The 20,316-nt window shown below is 44.1% G+C and overlaps 1 protein-coding gene across 1 annotated transcript in view; it reads right to left on the bottom strand.

The window, feature by feature from the left end:
- Nucleotides 1-18,692, bottom strand: part of wdr62 (WD repeat domain 62) — a 23,378-nt gene extending 4,686 nt beyond the window's left edge. The window contains exons 1-23 of the mRNA XM_037677913.1: nt 18,463-18,692; nt 14,666-14,757; nt 13,424-13,544; nt 13,121-13,294; nt 12,791-12,928; nt 12,516-12,698; nt 12,233-12,393; nt 11,968-12,154; nt 9,172-9,303; nt 8,937-9,094; nt 8,779-8,870; nt 8,504-8,629; nt 8,286-8,356; nt 4,604-4,725; nt 4,461-4,536; nt 4,235-4,346; nt 3,616-3,679; nt 3,433-3,540; nt 3,220-3,359; nt 733-785; nt 457-660; nt 321-379; nt 104-252 (exon numbers count right to left, since the gene is read on the bottom strand). Of these exons, the coding sequence (XP_037533841.1) occupies nt 104-252; nt 321-379; nt 457-660; nt 733-785; nt 3,220-3,359; nt 3,433-3,540; nt 3,616-3,679; nt 4,235-4,346; nt 4,461-4,536; nt 4,604-4,725; nt 8,286-8,356; nt 8,504-8,629; nt 8,779-8,870; nt 8,937-9,094; nt 9,172-9,303; nt 11,968-12,154; nt 12,233-12,393; nt 12,516-12,698; nt 12,791-12,928; nt 13,121-13,294; nt 13,424-13,544; nt 14,666-14,757; nt 18,463-18,567 (2,827 nt within the window). The 5' untranslated portion in view covers nt 18,568-18,692. The remainder of the gene's footprint in view (nt 1-103; nt 253-320; nt 380-456; nt 661-732; nt 786-3,219; nt 3,360-3,432; nt 3,541-3,615; nt 3,680-4,234; nt 4,347-4,460; nt 4,537-4,603; nt 4,726-8,285; nt 8,357-8,503; nt 8,630-8,778; nt 8,871-8,936; nt 9,095-9,171; nt 9,304-11,967; nt 12,155-12,232; nt 12,394-12,515; nt 12,699-12,790; nt 12,929-13,120; nt 13,295-13,423; nt 13,545-14,665; nt 14,758-18,462) is intronic.
- Nucleotides 18,693-20,316: the final 1,624 nt, after the last annotated feature.

Genomic DNA, 20,316 nt, shown 5'->3' with positions numbered 1-20,316 from the left:
GTTTTAGGTCCATCAGAGGGACAAGTTTTAGGTCCATCAGAGGGACAGGTTGTTGTCCACTTGCTACAGAAACTAAAGAGCGTTAAAAACCTAGAACTCTGACCGGCGTCGTGCTGCTGCTCCAGACTTCCTGTGGACCCTTCAGAACACGCAGAGTCCGGACTCAGCTGAGTCCTCCACACAGGCTCCGCCCCCTGAACGCTGGTCTCCAGCTGAGAACAGGAGACACCCTCGACTCTGAAAACAGGAAGTCTTCTTCAGAATCCAACAGAAACACGGGAAGTCTGGCCTTTGTGAGAGAAACTCACCTGTCGGAGGACGCAGAGCTCGAGTCCGAGGGGACGATGAACGTGTTGCCTTCACCTGCTGTCTGCAGCACCTGAACGCCACACGGTGAGATGTTCAAATAAACAACTTCCTGTGAAATGACCGAGGATCTAGATTCAGCACGCTCACCCCCTCCTCCTCATCATCTGCCAGCAGCCTCTCCAGACTCTGAACGTGAAAGTCTTCCTCCTCCTCCTCGTCTTCGTCCTGACTCCTGGTGGGGCTCGGGGTGGAGTTGGCACAGACGATCAGAGTGTTTGGCTGCTCCGCCCACCGGCTCCGTACCCGACGAGGCTCAGCGTCTGACTGAACAGAGGCGTCTTCGCCTTGAGCCTGCAGGACAGGAAGCAGCGGCGGGTCAGTCAGCGCGGTGATCCATCAGACGTGGACGGAGTCAGAACTTACCAGCTTTCTGAACCATGTGGGGAGCTTCCCGTTGGTGTGGAGCAGCGAAGTGACTGAAACACAAACACCTCTGGATCAGAACCAGAACCTGACCAGACGCTGCGTTTAAGGACCCGTTTGAAGAGACGCTGAAACAAACTCCAGTTTATATGAAAGGTTTGATCTGGTTTTAAAACGTAACGTTAAGTTGAGCCGTTGCTGATGTTTAAGGAACATTTCTTGTAAATGTTCAGATGATAAAGATGTGAATATAGCAGCCATCTTGAATTTTGATAGGGACCTTTTTTACACTAGATGCAGCCACACACCAAAGTGGAGGCTGGTACCTCACTTATTATTCCAAGTTATTTCACTCACAACATGGGAAGATGGAAAGTATTTGCAATTCCCCTCTTTGTTCCACGACAGGGGACCATAATCTGACGCTGCGTTTAAAGACGTGTTTGAAATCACAATGAGGAAAAAATCTCGGACTAACTCCAAACTAGATGGAGCTGGTCAGTAAATTAAAGGAGAGCTCCACAGATGGAACGTTTAGTTTTTAAACAGTTGTATAAAGGGAACGATATGAAACAAACAACCATAGAGAAGAAACACAAAGGTGCAGGACTTCAAGGACTTGGAGTCCACTGTCCATGAAAATGTGGAGTGTGGTAAAGAGAGTCCAGGCAGGATGGAGTGGATGGAGAAAAGTTTCAGGAGTTATTTGTGATAAAAGTTGTAGCAGGAAAGGTCAAAGGAAAAGTTTACTAGACAGTGGTGAGACCAGCTATGTTGTATGGTCTGGAGACAGACATGGACAAAAAGACAGGAGACAGAACTGGAAGTAGCAGAAATGAAGATGTTGAGGTTCTCAGGAGTGACAAGGATGGAGAAGATTAGAAATGAGATCATCAGAGGTACAGCACAGGTTGAACAACTGGGAGATAAAGTTAGATGAGATGGTTTGGACATGTCCAGAGGAGGGACAGTGGTTTGGACATGTCCAGAGGAGGGACAGTGATTATACTGGTAGAAGGATGAAGATCTATGGATGCAGTTAGAGAGGACATGGAGGTAGTTGGAGTGAGGACAGAGGACGCAGAGGACAGAGTGAGGTGGAGGACGACTCGCTGTGGAGACCCCTGAAGAGGAAAAAGCTGAAAGAAGAACCATAGAGCACCCAACTATCATGAAACCCCGGGTGAATCTAACTGAAGGAAGTAGACGACAGAGAGGAGAACGGTGCGCTCTGAACGGGTCAAGAACCGGTGACAGCTTTGTTACTCGCCTGCGTGACCACCACCTTTAAACTCACTGCACCTCGAGTCTGTTCCGAATAACATCTGCAGACATCTGTCAGGTCAGGCCTGACTGTCAGTTCGTCCATCCTCTACAGAACAAAATGTGAAAAGTTCTGTTTGGGTCCGTTTTTGTTTTGAACATGAAATAAAATCTGGAAACAGCAGATTTTCTGCCTCCTCCACCTCTAAACGCATTTAGACCAAAACACAAAAATAAAAGTTTAACTCTAAGTAATAAAAACTAACACCTCGGTGACTCTACACGGACCGGAACCGCCCATCAGTTTGGTTAAAATATTGTGAAGCAGCTGTTGGATTTATTCAGTTTTTCTTAGGGATGCATATTATCGGCATGGTATCGGCCGACATTAGTGATAAAGTTAAAATATCAGACATCGGCCATTACATCAAAATAACTCACCGATATTAAAGTCTTGTGTTTTAAGTTCATTTTTAATTTTCCTGGAACATCTTACAAAGATTTGAAGCTCTCGACCTTCGACCTCTCTAAGTGACTTTAAGAATCTGTTGGACTCCTGGCAGGGATCAATGCAGACATGTTCCTGTTTTTAGTTTTCTACATTCACCTTAGAATCTAGCTGTTTTTTGTTACTTTTCTTAGCCATCTTATTTGTAAAAATAAAATAAAATAAAATAAAAATATGTATGCCTTTTTATAACTGTCCATTGTTGTCATCATTCTTCGATGAAATCAGGTCTCTCTTGTAAATGAGTCCTCGAGGCTCAATGGGATTAACACGTCTAAATAAAGCTTGAATGAATGAATTTAAGAAACTGTCAAGTATATATATTAATGCACTACTTATGTGCTTTTCATGTGTCACTGTGAACATGTTGAGTTAGATTTGTGAAAATTTACAAACTTTCACTGTTCGAGTGTTGTCATTGTGTTAGATAAAGTAAATGTCATGAATAAATTTGACATTAAACATAATCCAAGTCGAAGTGTTGCATCATTTTCAGCCCCATTTCTGGCATCTGCATTTGGCAACAGTCCAAACTGACGAAGACCATGAAGAATAATGTATTTTAATTCCACAGCAGAGAAAGCTCTGTAGTCTCTGTAAGTAGGTCTACGGAAAAAGTATCGGTATCGGTTATCAGCCAAATAAGTTTTAACATATCGGCATATTGGACATCAGCCAAAAGTCCAATATCGTGCATCCCTAGTTTTTCTCTTTACCTTCAGGTGATTTAACGACCACCTCCTCCTCATCAGGACCTGGGCCCAGTTTTCCTGGAGTCTTGAGGTCTGACTCTTCCTGCTCCTCTTCCAGCACCTGAAGCAGAGGCGCTGAAGGCATCGTGATGAAGGTCTCCCTCCTGAAACCAGACCATCATGAAGCTAACACAACCCCCCTCCTCCTCCATCAGCAGCGAGGAACACCTCACCCACCTGATGTTCGTCTGCTTCTGGCTGCAGGTGTCCTGCGCCGCTCTGAGGCCCCGCCTCTTCCTCATGGTGCTGGTCATGTGAGGGTCCAACCTCCACACGAACACACAGCTGCACAACAAGAAAGCAGACGGCAGCTCAGACCTGCTGGTGGCTGCGACATCATGTGGCGTGAGGAGGGCTTACCTGTCTCCTGACACGGAGATCAGGTGTCTGCAGTCCTGACTGAACCTCATGCAGGTGACGATCTCTGACAACAAATAAACAATTCACCCAGGAAACAGTAAATATCCCACCAAACAACACATGAACAAACTATTTGTTTACAAATATAAACATGTTTCTGAAGGAAGATGTGAATTTTTTTTGTTAAACTTTCAGGCAGAGTTTTACCTCCTGGTCAGAATTAAACCAGTCTTTAAATCAATTAAAGAAACTGTGGTGGTAAACAGTACGTCGTCGTCGTCATCCTCTGTTTATAACCTTAGCCTGCGAGGCAGCGGGCGATATGCAATCTTTCAAGGTTGTTGGATTCATTTTAAAATAATTTTTAAAACAGAATTTATACATGAAGCCATATTGTTGTTGTTTGACGACGACGTTGTCATCATCAAACAACAACAACAATATGGCTTCATAAACAAAGGATGACTCTCAGCTACTACCACAATAAAAATACTTTTTGTACATTTCTGTGATGACTTAACATTCATTAACTGTGGCGGCCATCTTAAACAGGTTGGTTCATGAGACAAACACGACTGCCTGCTTTTTACAGCAGCAGGTGATCAACAGGTTTGCTCACCAGAGTGTCCGAACAGGGTGGCGACACACTCTCCTGACTCGTAGTCATAGATGGTGATGTTTTTATCGGAGCAGCTGGTGGCGAAGAACGACCCTGAAGGATCCATCTGGACCTGAGGACCACCAGAGGCACAGATAATGTGAATGTTGACCCGGATCAGCAGAGTCACGAAGCAGACGACTGTTGATCCGGTCCTTGTTTTCATGAAAGTTTCAGTTGTATTCACCTTCAGCAGGGAGCCTTCATCACTGCTCGATCCTTTCAAACACTTCTTCAGTTTCCCCGTTTCCACGTTGTACACTCTGAGCACAGACCGGACCTTTAACAGCAGCTTTGACCCAGACGGACGTCGGTTAGTTGAGGTTTTACCTGACATTTCGGTCCTGACACGCTATGGCGACGTGAGTCCTGGACGAGTCCAGATCCATGTCGTACAGGGTGGTCTTCTCCACCACATGGTGACTCCTGGAGAACGTCAAACCGTCCACTGTCTGGATGAGAACGTACAACAGAACTCGGTCATTCAGATCCGGATCAGGAGTTTCGATAAACCAGGAGCAGTTTCAGAGCCGTGGTCTCACTGAACGACCAAACTCTTAGTTGAGCGCATTACTGTTTACATCTTACCCACATTGGCCATTTCCATTTGCTGAGCAATTAAAAACCGTAATTGCCGGTGTACAAGCCGCTACTTTTTTCTCACTTTGTACCCCGCGGTTTATATGCAGGAGACTAATTTGTGTGGTTTTTTTTTTCCTTCATAATTTCAATTTTTACATTTTATTTTGACAGACTTCCTTCCGTCCCTTGGCAACTTCCTGCCACTGAATAACATTTTCCTTTGACAGAGCTGGGTGCTCATACAGCTGCCCAGCGCCCACCTCTCTTGGGGGGGCGGGGCTTTTTGTGTCACAGAGTGAACGCCCTCAGGCATCTACAGGCCTCTAGCTCCAGGTTTCAAATTTCCTACCATAACTCCACCCACTCTGTCATCATGTGACCAGAAGTCTAACCTTAGATCCAATGACGTATACTAAGGGACCACCCCCCAAGACAGACGTGCATTAATTTTTTTAAGGATTCGAGGTTCTTTATTCGTCATGCACACCTCATGTGGTACATGTGGTGGAACGAAATTATGGAAACAGGGTCCCAGTTACATCAAACAATAAAATGTAAAAGAAAAACAGTAATAAGATCTAAGATATGAACTAAGAAAAACATTAACTAAATATGCACCAATAGCATAAAAAACAGCAGCACGAACATGAGTCTGTGTGAGCAGATGAGCACGCATGAACACAGCAACATGAAACAGATCAGCAGCAACATGAAACAGATCAGCAGCAACATGATATGGTTTTTCACAGTGATTATTCTGGTTAGAGATTCATGAGTTTAACAGCCTCAGGGTAGAAGCTGTTCCTCAGTCTAGTGGTTCTACACTTAATGCTCCTCAACCTCCTTCCTGAGTGGAGCGGGGCAGAGTGTGTGTGCTGGGTGAGTGGGGCCCTTCATGATGCAGGTGGCTCTCTTCCTGCATCTGGAGGTGTAGAAGTGATGGTGGGGAGACTGACTCTGACAGACTTCTGTGCAGCCTTCACCACTCTCAGATCAGTTACTGTATTTTGCGCCTCATGCACAGACCTGTTCATCTGCAGCGATAATGGAAAACGCACAGAGAATTTCTTATGATGCAGCTTTCAAGTTAAAAGCAATCGATCTGGCTGTCGAAGAAGGAAACGGCTGCCGGGAGCAAGATGGAGGCGGTGTTTGACGTTTTCCTGAGGCTCAGAGGACTTTAGTTCACAGGAAGACGAAGAACATTGATTGTGATGAGTGAATTTTGGTTGAATACCGGTACTTTTTTATTATTGTTTTTAACCGTGTTAAGGCATTTTTCAGAAAAAACAAACAAAAAAAAACATTTGTCGTCTGTTCCCCTTCAGGTCACGTGGCTCCGCTGATCAGAAGTTGTCCAAATTTATTTTTAAAGTCGTCAAGTCTGGTGCATATTTTAATAAAAGTTTTTAAATTCTTTCTGTGTACGGTAAATGTGTTTAAATACCGGTATATCACTTAAACTCACATTCCAGGACGGAGCGGAGACAAAGGGAGGGAGGTTCCCCCTTCAGTCTCGTATGAGCTCCGCTGAGCAGAAATCACGTCAAATTTATTTGGAAAGTACATTTAAAAACAGCTGCTGTTACAAAAAGTGTTTAGCAATAATAATTTTTATTATTTTTTTTTTAAATCAATGGTACACGGTGGCGCAGTTGGTAGAGTTTCTGCCTCTCAGCGAGAAGGTTATCCTGGTTCAAATCCCGGTCCGGGGACCTTTCAGTGTGCGGTTTGCATGTTCTCTCCGTGCATGTGTGGTTTTCTCCAGGTGCTCCAGTTTCCTCCCACAGACCAAAAACTTGCATGTTGGGCTGACTGGTAACTCTAAATGGTCTCAAGGTGAGAGAGAGAGTGAATGTTTGTCTCGTTTGTCTCTATGTGTCCCTGTGATGGACTGGAGACATGTCCAGGGTGTCCCCCGCCCCTTGCACAGTGACTGCTGGACATGGGCACCAGTGACCCACAAGACCCAAAAATGAACAAGCTGGTAAAGATAAAGGATGGATGGTACTAATTTAATGAATATTTAACGTGTTTTACCGGTACGGTTTGATTTCTGGTCATGTGACCTCGATAAGACTTCTGGGTAAAATTGACTGGTAAATAATTTTTAAATAATTTTGGTTGCGTAGGTGTTTGACACTGTTCTGTCAAGTGATTATACTTAAATAGTTCTTGTGTTGGGCAGCACGGTGGCGCAACTGGTAGAGCTGCTGCCTCTCAGCGAACAGGTCCCTGGTTCAAACCCCGGTCCAGGTGCCTTCTGGGTGGAGATTGCATGTTCTCTCCATGCATGCGTGGGTTTTCTCCGGGTACCCCGGTTTCCTCCCACAGACCAAAAACATGCATGTTAGGCTGATTGGTAACTCTAAAATTGTCCCTAGGTGTGAGTGAGAGAGTGAATGGTTGTTTGTCTCGTTTGTCTCTATGTGTCCCTGTGATGGACTGGAGACATGTCCAGGGTGTACCCCGCCCCTCGCACAGTGATTGCTGGACATGGGCACCAGCGACCCCCGTGACCCAAAATGGAATAAACGGGTAAAGATAATGGATGGATGGATGGATAGTTCTTGTGTTCATTTTGTAGTTTGAATAAGTCAGACGACGAAGCATCGTGAAGACTTATGACGATCACCAAGCCATAGTCTATGAATCGCCATCCGGTGGCTGATTCTTGAACCACAACAAGAAAGAGATGCACATTTTGCTGTAGCTGGGCACAGGTCCTGAAAATGAACAGTGGATGCCCGCAGCTTAATAACGGTCTTATTTATGTACAAAATTGTGATTCATCTCAAATTCAGTATGCGCACTTACAGACAGGTGCGTTTTGTAGCCCGAGAATTATGGTAATTACAGGATAAATTCTGTGGTTTTGCTTAAAATGCACATTTCTGTTGTTGAGCTTTCTGACTGTTTGAGGCTAAAGTTTCTGCTGACAGCCCAGATGTTCTGGTTCTTCTGCAGTGTCATTCCCCGATCCGTTACGAAAGCACGATCCGTAGTGTTGCGCATTTACGCAACTTGTATTTCTGTTAATCTCGTTCACATATTTACGTCATGGTTTAAATGAAACGCAGCTTCACCACCGAGCGGCGCTGTTTCACCGTGGAAATGATTCATTCTGTATCTTGCAAAGTTTTCTCATTCAGGCCAGGCTGGGGGTCAGGTCTAATGGGTCGCGTATCATTTTAACCAGTGATTTGTAATAGAAATATGAGTGGCGTAAATTAGCTACATGAAGATTGGTGGAGATAGAACACGTACTTTTCTAAGTAAATTAAGACCGTTTTTATTCATAAACAACGGCGATCCGTGCGACCCGGAAGTACACTACGGATCGTGCTTCCGTAACAGATAGGTGAGCCATGTTTTCAGTGAATTCCCATCTTATCTTTGCCATTCTCTGGGATGCAGAGCGTGTTCTGACCTGCTCGCCCGTGCAGAAGTAAATGCTTTTGTCGGCTCCGCAGCTCACCATTCGGACCTCTGGATTCTCACCTGAAACACAGGAAGTGACCCGTCTCAGCCCGACTGGCACTGAAAGATCATTACAGAGCATGGTTCTGATCCATTACTGGTTCTGGGATGCATGAATGATTCGTCTCACTCAGCCAGTGAGAGCAGGTGTGGACCACCTGTCGCTACCTGTAAATTTAACTGCAGTGATGGAGGCTGAGTGGTCGCTCAGAGTTTGTTCCAGACTGTAGTTTCTCTCCAGGTTGAAGACGTGGATCAGCCGATCCCTGCTGGCTGAAGCCAACAGCTTCACACCTGAAACAGAGAACGGGTGTCAGAACAAACAGCTCATGGTTGAGCTGCTGAAGCCTGAGTGAGCAGATCCGTCAGTAAACCGCAGCATCAGATTGAACCCTTCAGAGGTCCCGCAGGCTGCAGAGACCTCACCTGTGGGAGCTGCTCACCTGTGGACAGGGGAGAAAACTCCAGACACAACACGTCCGAGTCGTGAGCTTCGATTTTCACCAGTTCATCCAGAAACTGCAGACCGAAGATCCTGAAACAGGAAACGTGTCATTAGAGCTCGTCACACGTGTGTGTGTGTGTTTGTTCCCTGTCTCACCGCAGGTTTCCACAGCGATCCCCCGCAGCCAGGTGCTGTCCATCTGGACTGACTCCCAGGATTCGAACCCCTGCCTTCCCATCAGCCCCTGCTGCCTCCCCCCTCTCCCCCTGCAGGTGCTGCATGTTCTCCCCCACATACAGGATCCTCAGCAGGTCCTGGAAATGCACAGAGACTCATCAAGAGCTCTCCTGAGGATGAACCCCTCACACCGTGGGGGTAGGTGGGTCCTTACTTGGCTGTAGAGGTTCCCGTTTCTGGTGGAGGGGTTGGTGTTCCACAGCCGGATGGTGTTGTCAGACGAACAGGTGAGGAAGGACGACTCAGGCAGGCAGGCCTGAGACGGGTCCTGCAGTTCCGGATACACCTGGAGAACCCAAAAAAAGATTTCCTGTATAAGCAAAAACCCAGAAGAACTTCTGCTGGTTCTGGTTCAACAAACGTTTTATAAAGAGATAATTAGATCAGGCAGCTGTTCTCAGAACAGCTGATGCTTCAGGTGATGTTTATAGTTCTCCCTTGACACATTCCTGGAAATCCTTCTAAGATGGTTTGGAGACGTGCTCACACCTCGTGTTTGTTTTCATCTGCAGGATTTGTGTCACTTCTGCTGAGGGGTACAAGTCGGATCAGTACTCGGTCTCTGAGGAACTATCTGCACATCATCTGGATCTGCTGGTTGTGTTTTTAGCAGAACTCTCCTGATAAAACCTGAGAACATGTCTGGAAGCTGATCGTGGAGGTTTGAGACCACAAGCTGACTCGGGCTTTTTGTGCGGCTGAATCTCTCAACACGAACCGATGAGACTTTAATGATCCCTCGACCAAGAAAACACACACACCCTGAGGAAACCTGCCTGAACTGTTGAACCAGGACCAGCCGATTCTCTAAACACAGATAACGTGTTAGCACTGATCATACGAATGTTGTTTTGTCCTCCTTTAGTTCAAAAAGTCTTCTTTAGACGGTAAACGATCCGCCTAACCGAACTACTAAAAAAAACTAATTTCATATTTTTGTCCACGATGAACTAAATATTTTAAAGCTCTCAGTCTGAAATAAAAATATACAATTTAAATGACTTAGACACTAAGTGTCAATAAGACACTGTCAGGTGTTATAAGGTCACAATGCACCTTCAATTTTCCATTATTTTATTGAAAAACATACCCTTGAACAATATCTTAGAAGCAATAAAAACTTGTTTTAACTGGCCATGAGGTAGTGCTCCGAAATATAAATGAAGTTCAGACAATTATTGTTCAAACAAAACCAAAAAAATTGGTAAAATCGGTTTCTCGTGCAAGTATCGGCCAATTTCTGATTTCCCAAAATTAAGGAAATCGGGGCCGATAAATTGATGCACCCCTTATTTTATTTATCCTTATGTTTAAAAAAAAATAAAATAAAAACTACCGGTATATTATATAAAACTAAACAGACTCTTCAGAATTGGTAGTCAAAAGAAGGTTTCCATTTGGGTTAAACTTGCACGACTCGGTTGGTGTCAGACATGGATTGATTAATTGATCATCTCCTTCTCCTGAAAAAACATTTGTATTTGCATTTGTCCTTTTCTCCCCCATGTTTATTCATTTTGTTGACCAGGCAGCACGGTGGCGCTGTTCTTAGAACTGTTGTTTCATTAAAAATGTTGCCAGATTTAATCCTGACCGGGGTCCTTTCCGAGTGCAGTTTGCATTGTGTGAACATTTTCTAACCAAAAACATGCATGTTGGACTAACTGGTAACACTAAAACGTCTCGAGTGCGAGTGGTTGTTTGTCTCTCTGTGTCCCTGCGATGGACTGAAAACCAGTCCAAGGTGTCCGCCTCTCGCACAGTGACTGCTGGATATGGGCACCGGTGACTCCCGCAACCAGGAAAAGAAGAAGCGAGTAAAAGATAATGGGTCAAGTATTGTGTGATTGGTCAGAAGTTTGAGGGCGTGTTTGTCACGCAGAAATGCACTCGAACATTCAGCTCTTCAAACACACCAAATTAGTCAAATGGTCAAAAACTCCTGGATGGTGATCGCGCAGACATTGTGCACAGAGACGATCTGCTGAAAAGGGAGACGTTTTCTTCATGATAGATTTGTGACCAGATGGGGGACGCAGGGACTGAGTGGAGAGACTGGTGAGAATAAACGTGTGCGGTGACGTATACTGCAGCGGGACGAGTTTCCCCAAGACTCTGCATCCGACCGTCTCTCATGGTGTGTGTGTGAAAACAAACATCCAGCAACCACGAGTCGACTGCTCGGCTTCGAATGGAGTATGCTTCAAGTCTTAAACTGTCTGAAGTCTCAGAAAAAACAGTTGCAGAACGGCATGATGGGAAAAATCCTTCAATTTGGACACTGACTTATGGCGCGTTGCCACCATCTCAACTCTCATCGGTTCCGCACCACACGGCACCAGTAAGGGGCCTGCCCACTGCTGGTGCCCACTCTCAACTCAGCCCAGTCTTTGGGACCTCCTTGTTCGAGGTTCCAAGTGAACTCCTCTGAGGTGACGATTATGACGTAAGCAGGCAGCAGCCGTTGACTGGCCAGCGGAGCTACGTCACTGGATGATTGCCCAGCAATACTTCAAACTACATCTGCACCTCCACTTCCTCTGATGGTGTTGATAAGACGGCGCCACATGAAATGAGCGCATTTACTGAGAGATATGACGGCGGAGCATGGCTACACCGGATTTATAAGCAGTGCCAGTTAAGCCAAAGAAACTGAAGTCCCATTATAGGACAATTGAGGACAATGGGTGGAGTGGTTCCAACACAAAAAGACCAATTACAGTACAGCCCACTTCGCAATGATGATCCCGCCCACTTTACATTGATGACCCCTCCCACAGAGCGGGGAAATAAGTCACATTTGCAAATCACCTCCCCCTGATAACCGATGTGAGGAGAGCCGAGAGGAGTTGCGCTCATCAATGGCAACAAAGCTTTAATAAAACGGACCCGGCTGAGTTTGATCCAGAACTTTTTCCCACAGTGAGCGGTTCTGATAGTTCACACTGACCTCCACGCTCCACACACAGCTGCTGTGGTACAGAGCCGAGTACAGCTTCCTGACATCCCTCACGTCTTTAACGTCCCACACGTACACACTGTGGTCGTTGTACACACAGGCCAGGTGTTTTCCTCTGGGGTCAAAGGTCAGAGCCAGCATGTCGGGATACTGAGCCTCGGAGCTGGCAGGCAGAGGGCTGAAAGGGAGCAGAGACAGTCAGGATGGATTTCAGGGGTTCTTCATCATGCGTGTGGCACATTTCCTGTACGTGTACCCGTGGTGGGCGCTCCGAGCGAGGTCGACGCCGAGGCGGTGCGGCCGCTGCAGCGTGGTGACGTACTGCAGGTCCGGCGGCCTGAACACTCTAATCACCCCGTCTGAACATCCACAGAAGATGAAGTCCTTGCTGACCGCCAGGCAGCTCGCCGCTGACACCTGACAACAACAACAACAACAACAGGTCAGCCGGGATGAATCGAAACAAAGACAGGTAACGGTTAAAGAAAATGTAAAAGTGTTGAATTGAATAAAATTCCATCCAGGTGTGCTGGTCCCACCTTCAGGCTGACCCAGGCCTCCAGGTGTCGGCTGCTGTTGAACAGACACAGCAGACCGCAGCTGGTGATGCAGTAGGTGTTGCTCGCCAGGAGGCCCCGCCCACACGCCACGCCACAGAACACACTGTTCTTATGGTGGTCTAGCAGCCCCGACCGACCGATCAGAGGGACAGTGCTGTTCACCTGGATGTAAAGACCAGAAACCAAAGGTCAGCGTGTCGCTACAGACAGCAGTAAAACGAGCTGTGATTGGCTGCTCGGGTCAGGTGACTCACCCGCCGCTCTTTGGAGGCGTCCAGGTACCAAAACTTCACGTGTCTGTTTCCTGCGGTGACGAAGTAACTGTTGTCCTGAGAGAAGGAGACGGAGAGGACTCTGCTGGACACTTTGTTGGAGGCGATGACGGAGCCTTTCTGCTCAGAGGGAGGAGGTGAAAAAAACATGTAGTACAAAAGAAACGGCAACACGTTGATTTCAATCATAAACTCGTAACCCGAGACATCAGGGACGACATCGTGCATTACATCATTATATTAAACTAAAACATCGTCTCAGACGTTCGGTCAAGCTGCCGGCACACACGGAGCGGGTCGGATTGTTCTCACCTTCCAGTCCCAGACGCTGACGGTTCTGTCGTGCTGGAATCCCACCGACACAATGTAGGTGCTGTTGGAGGAGAACGCCACGCAGGAAATGCCGTATTTATGAGACTGCACCTCTGCCACCTGACCACCGCCGCCATCAACCTCCCACACTCGTACGCAGGGCATGTGACCACTCTGAAAAACAAACAAGCAAACGGGTTGTTACTGTCGTTTGTTTTCCCAGTCAGGACCAAGGACAGAATGGACCTGTCGTCAGGGTCTCTGCTGGCTCTGGCAGCCTCAGGTGTGTCAGAGAGACCTCACCTCTCCAGTGACCAGGTGTTTCCCATCAGGCGAGAAGGCCACGGCGGTGAAGGGCTTCCTGCATGCGTTGATGATGTGAGTCTGTCTGTTGGTCTTTGGCTGAAGCAGCACAATGACACACCTGAAACACAGAGAGCCAACTTCCTGTTTGTCAGAGTCAACTTCCCGTTTGTCAGAACACTGAAGAGGAATGCCATCACCATCATTATGCTGATAAACTAAAACACATATACTGGAGTCAATAAAAGTTTCACAAACCAATAAAAGTACATTTTTGTTTACGTTTTGATAAACCTCGTCTCGTGGAGGTGAAACGATCACTTCCTGTGGCAGCAGTTTGAACATGTCAGGCACTTTAGGCAAAAACTGAGACGGAGTGAAACTCCTTGGTGTGTTTTCATATTTTGATCACAAAGCGTTGCTCAGTGAACGGTACAGTCCAATTCACTTCCACTCTGCTCCTCTCAACTTTAACAGATTCAACAGGAAACAATGTGGAGCTTCAGTCTCATGAGATATGATGAAAATAATAATAACAATAAAAAAGAGTTTTACTCTAATGTCCTTCTCAGTCAGTCCTGAGACTCCCGACACATCACAGCTCAAACTTTATCCATATAATAATCATTTTCTTCTGCAATTAAAGTTTAATGTTTGGAGCTCAACAATTTGATTCCTTTGACAAAAATGGTTTCTTTAGAAATCAGCTAAAATCTGATTATGAAAAAATTCACGTCTTAAATAAATAAAATCCCGTAAACTTCATTTTGAGTGAGAATTGTTTTTAGATACATTTTATATTTCTGTTTGAATATCGAGACATGAAACAAACAAAAATCATTTATTTAGCCAAGAACTCATTTGATTTAAAAAAAAGGCTGCCTTTGATTAAGATTTGGTCATTTTTGAAAATTGGAAATAAAAAAAACGTTAGAATCTTGTTTGATGAGATGCACCCCTAATCATCATCATCATCATCATCACCATCATCATCATCATCATCAGCAGCAGCTTGGGTCAGCACCGGAGGTTAAAGACGTTCTTGTGAAAATGTCCAGGAACAAGACATGAAACAGAAAACCTCTGAAAGACCTTCAGAAGATCTGGGGAACTTGTGATCAGGACCAGAGGGCTACAGGAAAGAAATGAAGACTTTTTGCTATTTTTCGTTGGACAGCTCCTGAGTTGGCTGGAAGTTGGTGTCCTTTATAACACAGGTGAGTGGAAAGAGGCGGAGCTTACCCTGCAGGGTAGGCAATGAGTCCAGAGTTGGGGTCAGAGGTCAAACCACTGCTGCTGACTGTGCTGATGCCAAGAACTTTCTCCAAACTCACCTGAAACACACAACATTTAAATCTCAGTTTAGCAGCCTCACCCGAGGATAAAACAGCTGAACAGGTTGTGAAAGAACACCTGGTGACCTTCAGTTTTACAGCAGAAACACAAAGAAACTCACGAAGGACCTTTAAACCAACTAAAGGTTAATGCACTATGGTAGGCTCAAGTGTTGTTTTACTTTTGTATTTATGTAATTTTGAATTATTTGTCTGTGATGGACTTGAGACCTGTCCAGAGTGTCCCCCACCTCTTGCACAGTGATGGCTGATGAGCACCAGTGACACCCTTGACCCGAAAAGGAAGAAGTGGGTGATTGATGAAATATAGTTCATAGATTTTATATTTGGTGAAAAATCCAGGCAGCTAAGTTAACCTAATATTGGTAATTTAAGTTACAGAATGTTATGAACCCCTATATTTGTTCCGATTTTTGGTATAAATATAAAATGATGCAAAAAGATTTGATACATAAAATTATTGTTTTAAATAAATGTTCTACTTGTTTACATTGTTGTTTAATCTTTTCATCCAGTAAATTACATAATTTAAACAAAATGTATGACCATTTCAATAGAAAAATATAGTTTCTGAATCGAAAAATCGATTTTGAATCGAATTGTGAAACCAAAAAACGGAAATGAATCGAATCGCCAGACACAGAGCTTCGCACCCCTATTTCAGATATTGTCCGTCTGCCGGGGACGTTTTTGGACCTCTCAATATTTTTTTTAATGAATGGTGATATACGATATATGTCAATATGTTTTCTTTCCATAAAGTAATAACAAAAATATATTTCTGAGTCAAAGTTTAGTCCCAGTTGTCACACAGGCACCTTTATTAACAAACAGCTGTAACTGCACAAAGAAATGTCTCAAAAATAATGTTTTTCCTGCATAAAAAAAATAAAAAAACAGCTGTGCACCTAAAATTCAAAACACACAGAGCAAATGAAAGGATGACTTGTTCTTTAAAAAGTCTGATTCTAAACGAAGTGTTTTCATTCAACCCTTGTTAACCTTCATTAACAAAGCTGTTAGAAAGCCCACGTGTTGTGTAGTCGTCTTGTTTACTGAGCTCGGTTCTGTTTGGTTATGGCTCGTTTCTTTCTGAATTCCGTGGTTCCTATGCTCTTGAATGCACCGTGGCTGTTCCGACGCTACTGAACGCACCGCTCTGTGTAAAGTGCTGTGCGTTGGAGATTTTCTCTCTGGACACAGATGGAGCCTTGCTCTTTGAGCATCTGTTTGCGTTAATACCAGAACAAGAAGAAAGAAGGTATTTGTGTTTAGATACCAGAAGAAACACAGCATTAAAATCACCCTAAAGTGGATTTGGTTTTTTTAATAAGACAACTTGATACCTTGCCGTTTTAAAAACAGTGAGTAGCTATGTTTACATGGACATAAGTAACCGGATCAAACGGCCGTTCGGAATAAAAACGCGTCATGTAAACGCCTCGTTCGGGTTATTTTTTGTTGATTCAGTGTGATCCGAAATAATTTGTGATCAGAACGAAACGGGTGGTTTCCGCTGATTCATAACCCGAACGGTGCGCATGTAAACACTTGATGTGTTCGTTTTTATCCGATCGTGAAAAACTGACCTGACTGCGCATGTGCGACTTTGTCATTTCCGCCTGGCTAATGCTAATAACATTAGCATGTCGGGGAAGCAAAACTGGTCGGAGAGCGACAACATTTCTACTAGAAACTTTGAAAGAGCTCAAAATGATCTGTATCACCTGCAGCTCAGTCAGGGAGTGCAGTAACGTCTCCACCGTCATTAAAACCTGTCGCGGGTCCATTTTGGGTGCTCAGGTTTATTTACGTTCATCTCGGAAGTAGAACTTCTTCAGTTTTTTTTTAAAGGAGATTTTACCACTCTGCACATGTCAGTACTTCTGTTCAGAACAAAGCCCGTTGCATGTAAACGCTTGTCATGAACAGATTGTGCCCATGTAAACGATACATTTGAATCATTTCATCTGAAAACATTTCAATCCGGTCAAAAAATTTTGCGCATGTAAACATAGCGACATGACGAGCCGAGTCGACAACGGAGGAGATTCTCTCGGGTTCTCTTCAGAGATGGCTTCCTCTTCCTTTACTCCTCTCTCAAACCAATGTTCCTCTCTATCAATGATGTGCACATCTTCATCCCTGAAAGAACGTCGTTTTGAGAGGAGTGAAGTGAATGTCCTGATGAATGCTCAATAATCCAGTAACGACCTATTGTTCAGGTGCTAACGATCAAGTGTTAGGCTGATGGTCTTTTATCATGTGAACAGACATTTCTGGCTGTCCACAACAAAATGGTTGATCAACTATGAGAAGGTGTTGCTTATAAGACTGTTTTCCCGAGACTGAATCGTTTTGGATAAAAGACACGTTTCAAGAAGAATCCATCAGAAGACCTGACTCAACCTTGTTAAATTTATCTACCTGGATTGTTGAGCATGCATCAGGACGTTTCCAGAGGTTGTTCTCACGTAAACAGGGCATCAGGGACTGAAGACTAAAGCCAGCCTGATGCAAGTTAGTCACATGACTCGAGCTTCATCCTAGTTTGATTCACTGCAGCGCTTTGTTTACATCGAGTGCGTACCTGCATTTCAGAAATGGATATCAATATATGGTAAATAGACTGTACTTATATGACTTAGATGATTTTCTGTCTTGTCAAAATACTCAACGCGCTTTCACTCTACTAAACCTATACAAAGACTAATCAGAGCTTTATCACAGTCATACACCGACGGGACACACATTTGAGGCAGTGAGTGGTTCAGTGTCTTGCCCAGGGGCACTTCAGCATGTGACTGCTGGTGGAATCAAACCCCCAACTCTCGCATTGGAGGACGACTGCTCTAGCCTCATCCACAGCTGAGCTGCCCTCAATATATCTAGACAACTTCTGGAGCAAACTACAATCTGCAGTTACGTTCAGGAGGAACTTTGTACAATTTTAAAGTTTGCAGGACACGTTAGACATTTATTTAATCAGGATTGTAACTCACGTTAACACTTTAGCTTTCTGTAATTTTAGCTTTTAAAGTAACCTGTAATTTTAGTCATTAATTTAGTTATACTTTGTTCTTGTTTATTGTAGTTTTATCCTGATTTTAATCCACTGCAGCTGTGTTTTGAGGGAAACGTGAACCATCTCTTGTTGCTTTATGCGCTTTAAAGCTCATCTGATTGTTCTGCCTGAAGAAGTCGAATTTAAAAACATTTCTCTGAAAATGTTCAGGAACAGAAACAGAGAAAAAGCAGCCAAAGTCCTGAGGAAATCTTTAGTCAATAACTTGACTTTAACATACTACTTGTAGCATTTTAGTTAACATTTTATGGCTTCACAGACCATAAACTGATTTAAAAATACGAGTAATATGATGGTTTTTAAACTGGACCAGGTTAAACTGGTAACGAGCTTTTAAAAACGGGGTAACAAAGTTTTCCGTTACACCGGTGGCCTACTTCTTGTTTTTATCTAAACATTAGCTTGTTGCCACGAAACAAAAAAACATTCAATAAACTTCACTAAAGTTCAGATTATTCGGAAGTACAGCTGTATTTTAATAATAACGGACTTCGGTTTTTGGTTACGGCTTGTTAAACTTGGTAACTCGTTTAAACTTTATTAAAACCAGACGGAGCTAACGGAACTCGGATGCTAACCGGGGTTAGCTCGGACTGTACCCGGCTGCTGCAGCTCTTCCTCGGGATGTGTCGCCTCGTCCTCCTCGCCGGCTGCTGCCTCCTCTTAGAGGTGATGAGAGCTCCTCCGTCCGCCCTGTCAGCCATGACAATACAAGGAACAGTAAAAGTTTAGGATATAATAAGTAAAATGACACTGGTCTGTAACAGCAGAAGGTAAAATCAAGCTGTTGCCGTTACTATCAGTTTGTTAAAACTCCTGTAGCGGAGAGAAATCTGAGACTTATGAAGGCGGCGACTGCTGTTCAAATTTAGCTCCTCCCATTGACTCCAAAATAAACCAATCATCTGTCGCGGATTAAGCCCATGTGACAAAAACAGCCAATGAACAAGACTCAGATGAACCTAGGGTCCCTTAATGAAGTACAGTATTTTCAGCTTTGACATCAAAATCAGCTATAATAAATTGAATGGTTAAATAATTAAAATGTATATTCAACAGGTCAACTGTCCAGATGACCTGACTGAAAAATGTTGGATTGTATATCTGGATTATTGAGCATGGACTTTGATGTTTTCAACCAGTTTGACAAGACTGTCAACAAGGAAGAGGGCCGACAATGGAGGAAGGGGTGTACCAAAGAGACCATCTTATCACAAGCAGAACTGGTTTGTTCCACTTTGGAGTAAGAATCAGTTTTGTTGTGTTTCCTTGACTGATGAAGCCTTCCGGACCGAAGGCGAAACGTTTCAGCACAAAAAAAAAAGAAACTGTCCAGATGACCTGACTGAAAAATGTTGGATTGTATACCTGGATTATTGAGCATGGAGTTTGATATATTCAACTAAGTTTATTTTTTGCACAATTAAAACCATAAAACATATTTTGCACAATTTGAATCCCGGTAGCTGTAAAAAAAAAAAGTTTTTTTGCTGCACCGAAAGGCTTTCATAGCCTGCGATTATTAAAGTCCATCCATCCATCCAACCACTCATTCACCCATCCATCCACTTAACAATCCATCCACCCACCCACTCCATCTGCCCGTCCAGCTATTCATTCAAATTAAATTTAACACTGATCCAGTAGGTTTCTATGAAGTAATTCTCAACAAACAGAACCAAAATGTACATTAACTGTTGCTGGAACCAATCAATGTTGCCTAAATTAAATGTTGAAAAAAAAACTTGTTTTGATCTTTTGAACACAGAATAATCACAGGTATTTTTGTATATTTGTATTTTGTAGGTAGTGGATTTGTATCTACTCTGATAAATATAACAAAGTTTACATGTTTTCAGGTCTCTCTTGTACCGGTAAATGAGTCCACGAGGCTCAGTGGGATTAACCATAAATAGAGGTTGAATGAACAACCTGCTGTGTGCGTTTTTTTGGCATCTGCATTTGGTATGAGGCCAAATTGACAAAGACCATGCAGAATAATGCATTTTAATTCCGCAACAGAAAGCTCTGTAGTCTCTGTAAGTAGGGCTAGGGAAAAAATATTGGTATCGGTTATCGGCCAAATAAGCTTTAACATATCGGCATATCGACCAAAAATCCAATATTGTGCATCACAACATTTATTATTTACCTTTAAATCTTGGGCAGAGGATGGCGGTAAATACAGGACAGTCCTGGAAGAGACCCTGTGGCTGTAGAAGAGCTGAGACTGGGGCAGAGGTTCACCTTCCAGCAGGACGTTTAACATTCAACCAGATCTACAATGGAATGGGGCAGTAGGCAGGTTCTGGATCTCTACCCAGTCTAAAATGAGCTGGTTTCCAAAAAAGAATGGGACAAAATAAAATACCTAACCTGCTTCAGGGGTTCGAGTGGCTCCCCTCAGGATGAGACCAGTCTCCAAACTACAGGACATGAAGGAGGAAGACGAG

Source organism: Nematolebias whitei, chromosome 6, assembly GCF_014905685.2.
Source record: "Nematolebias whitei isolate Nwh7 chromosome 6, NemWhi1, whole genome shotgun sequence".
Taxonomy (NCBI): domain Eukaryota; kingdom Metazoa; phylum Chordata; class Actinopteri; order Cyprinodontiformes; family Rivulidae; genus Nematolebias; species Nematolebias whitei.
Note: the sequence above shows the minus strand (reverse complement) of the source record. Positions and strands in the feature narration are given on the sequence as shown.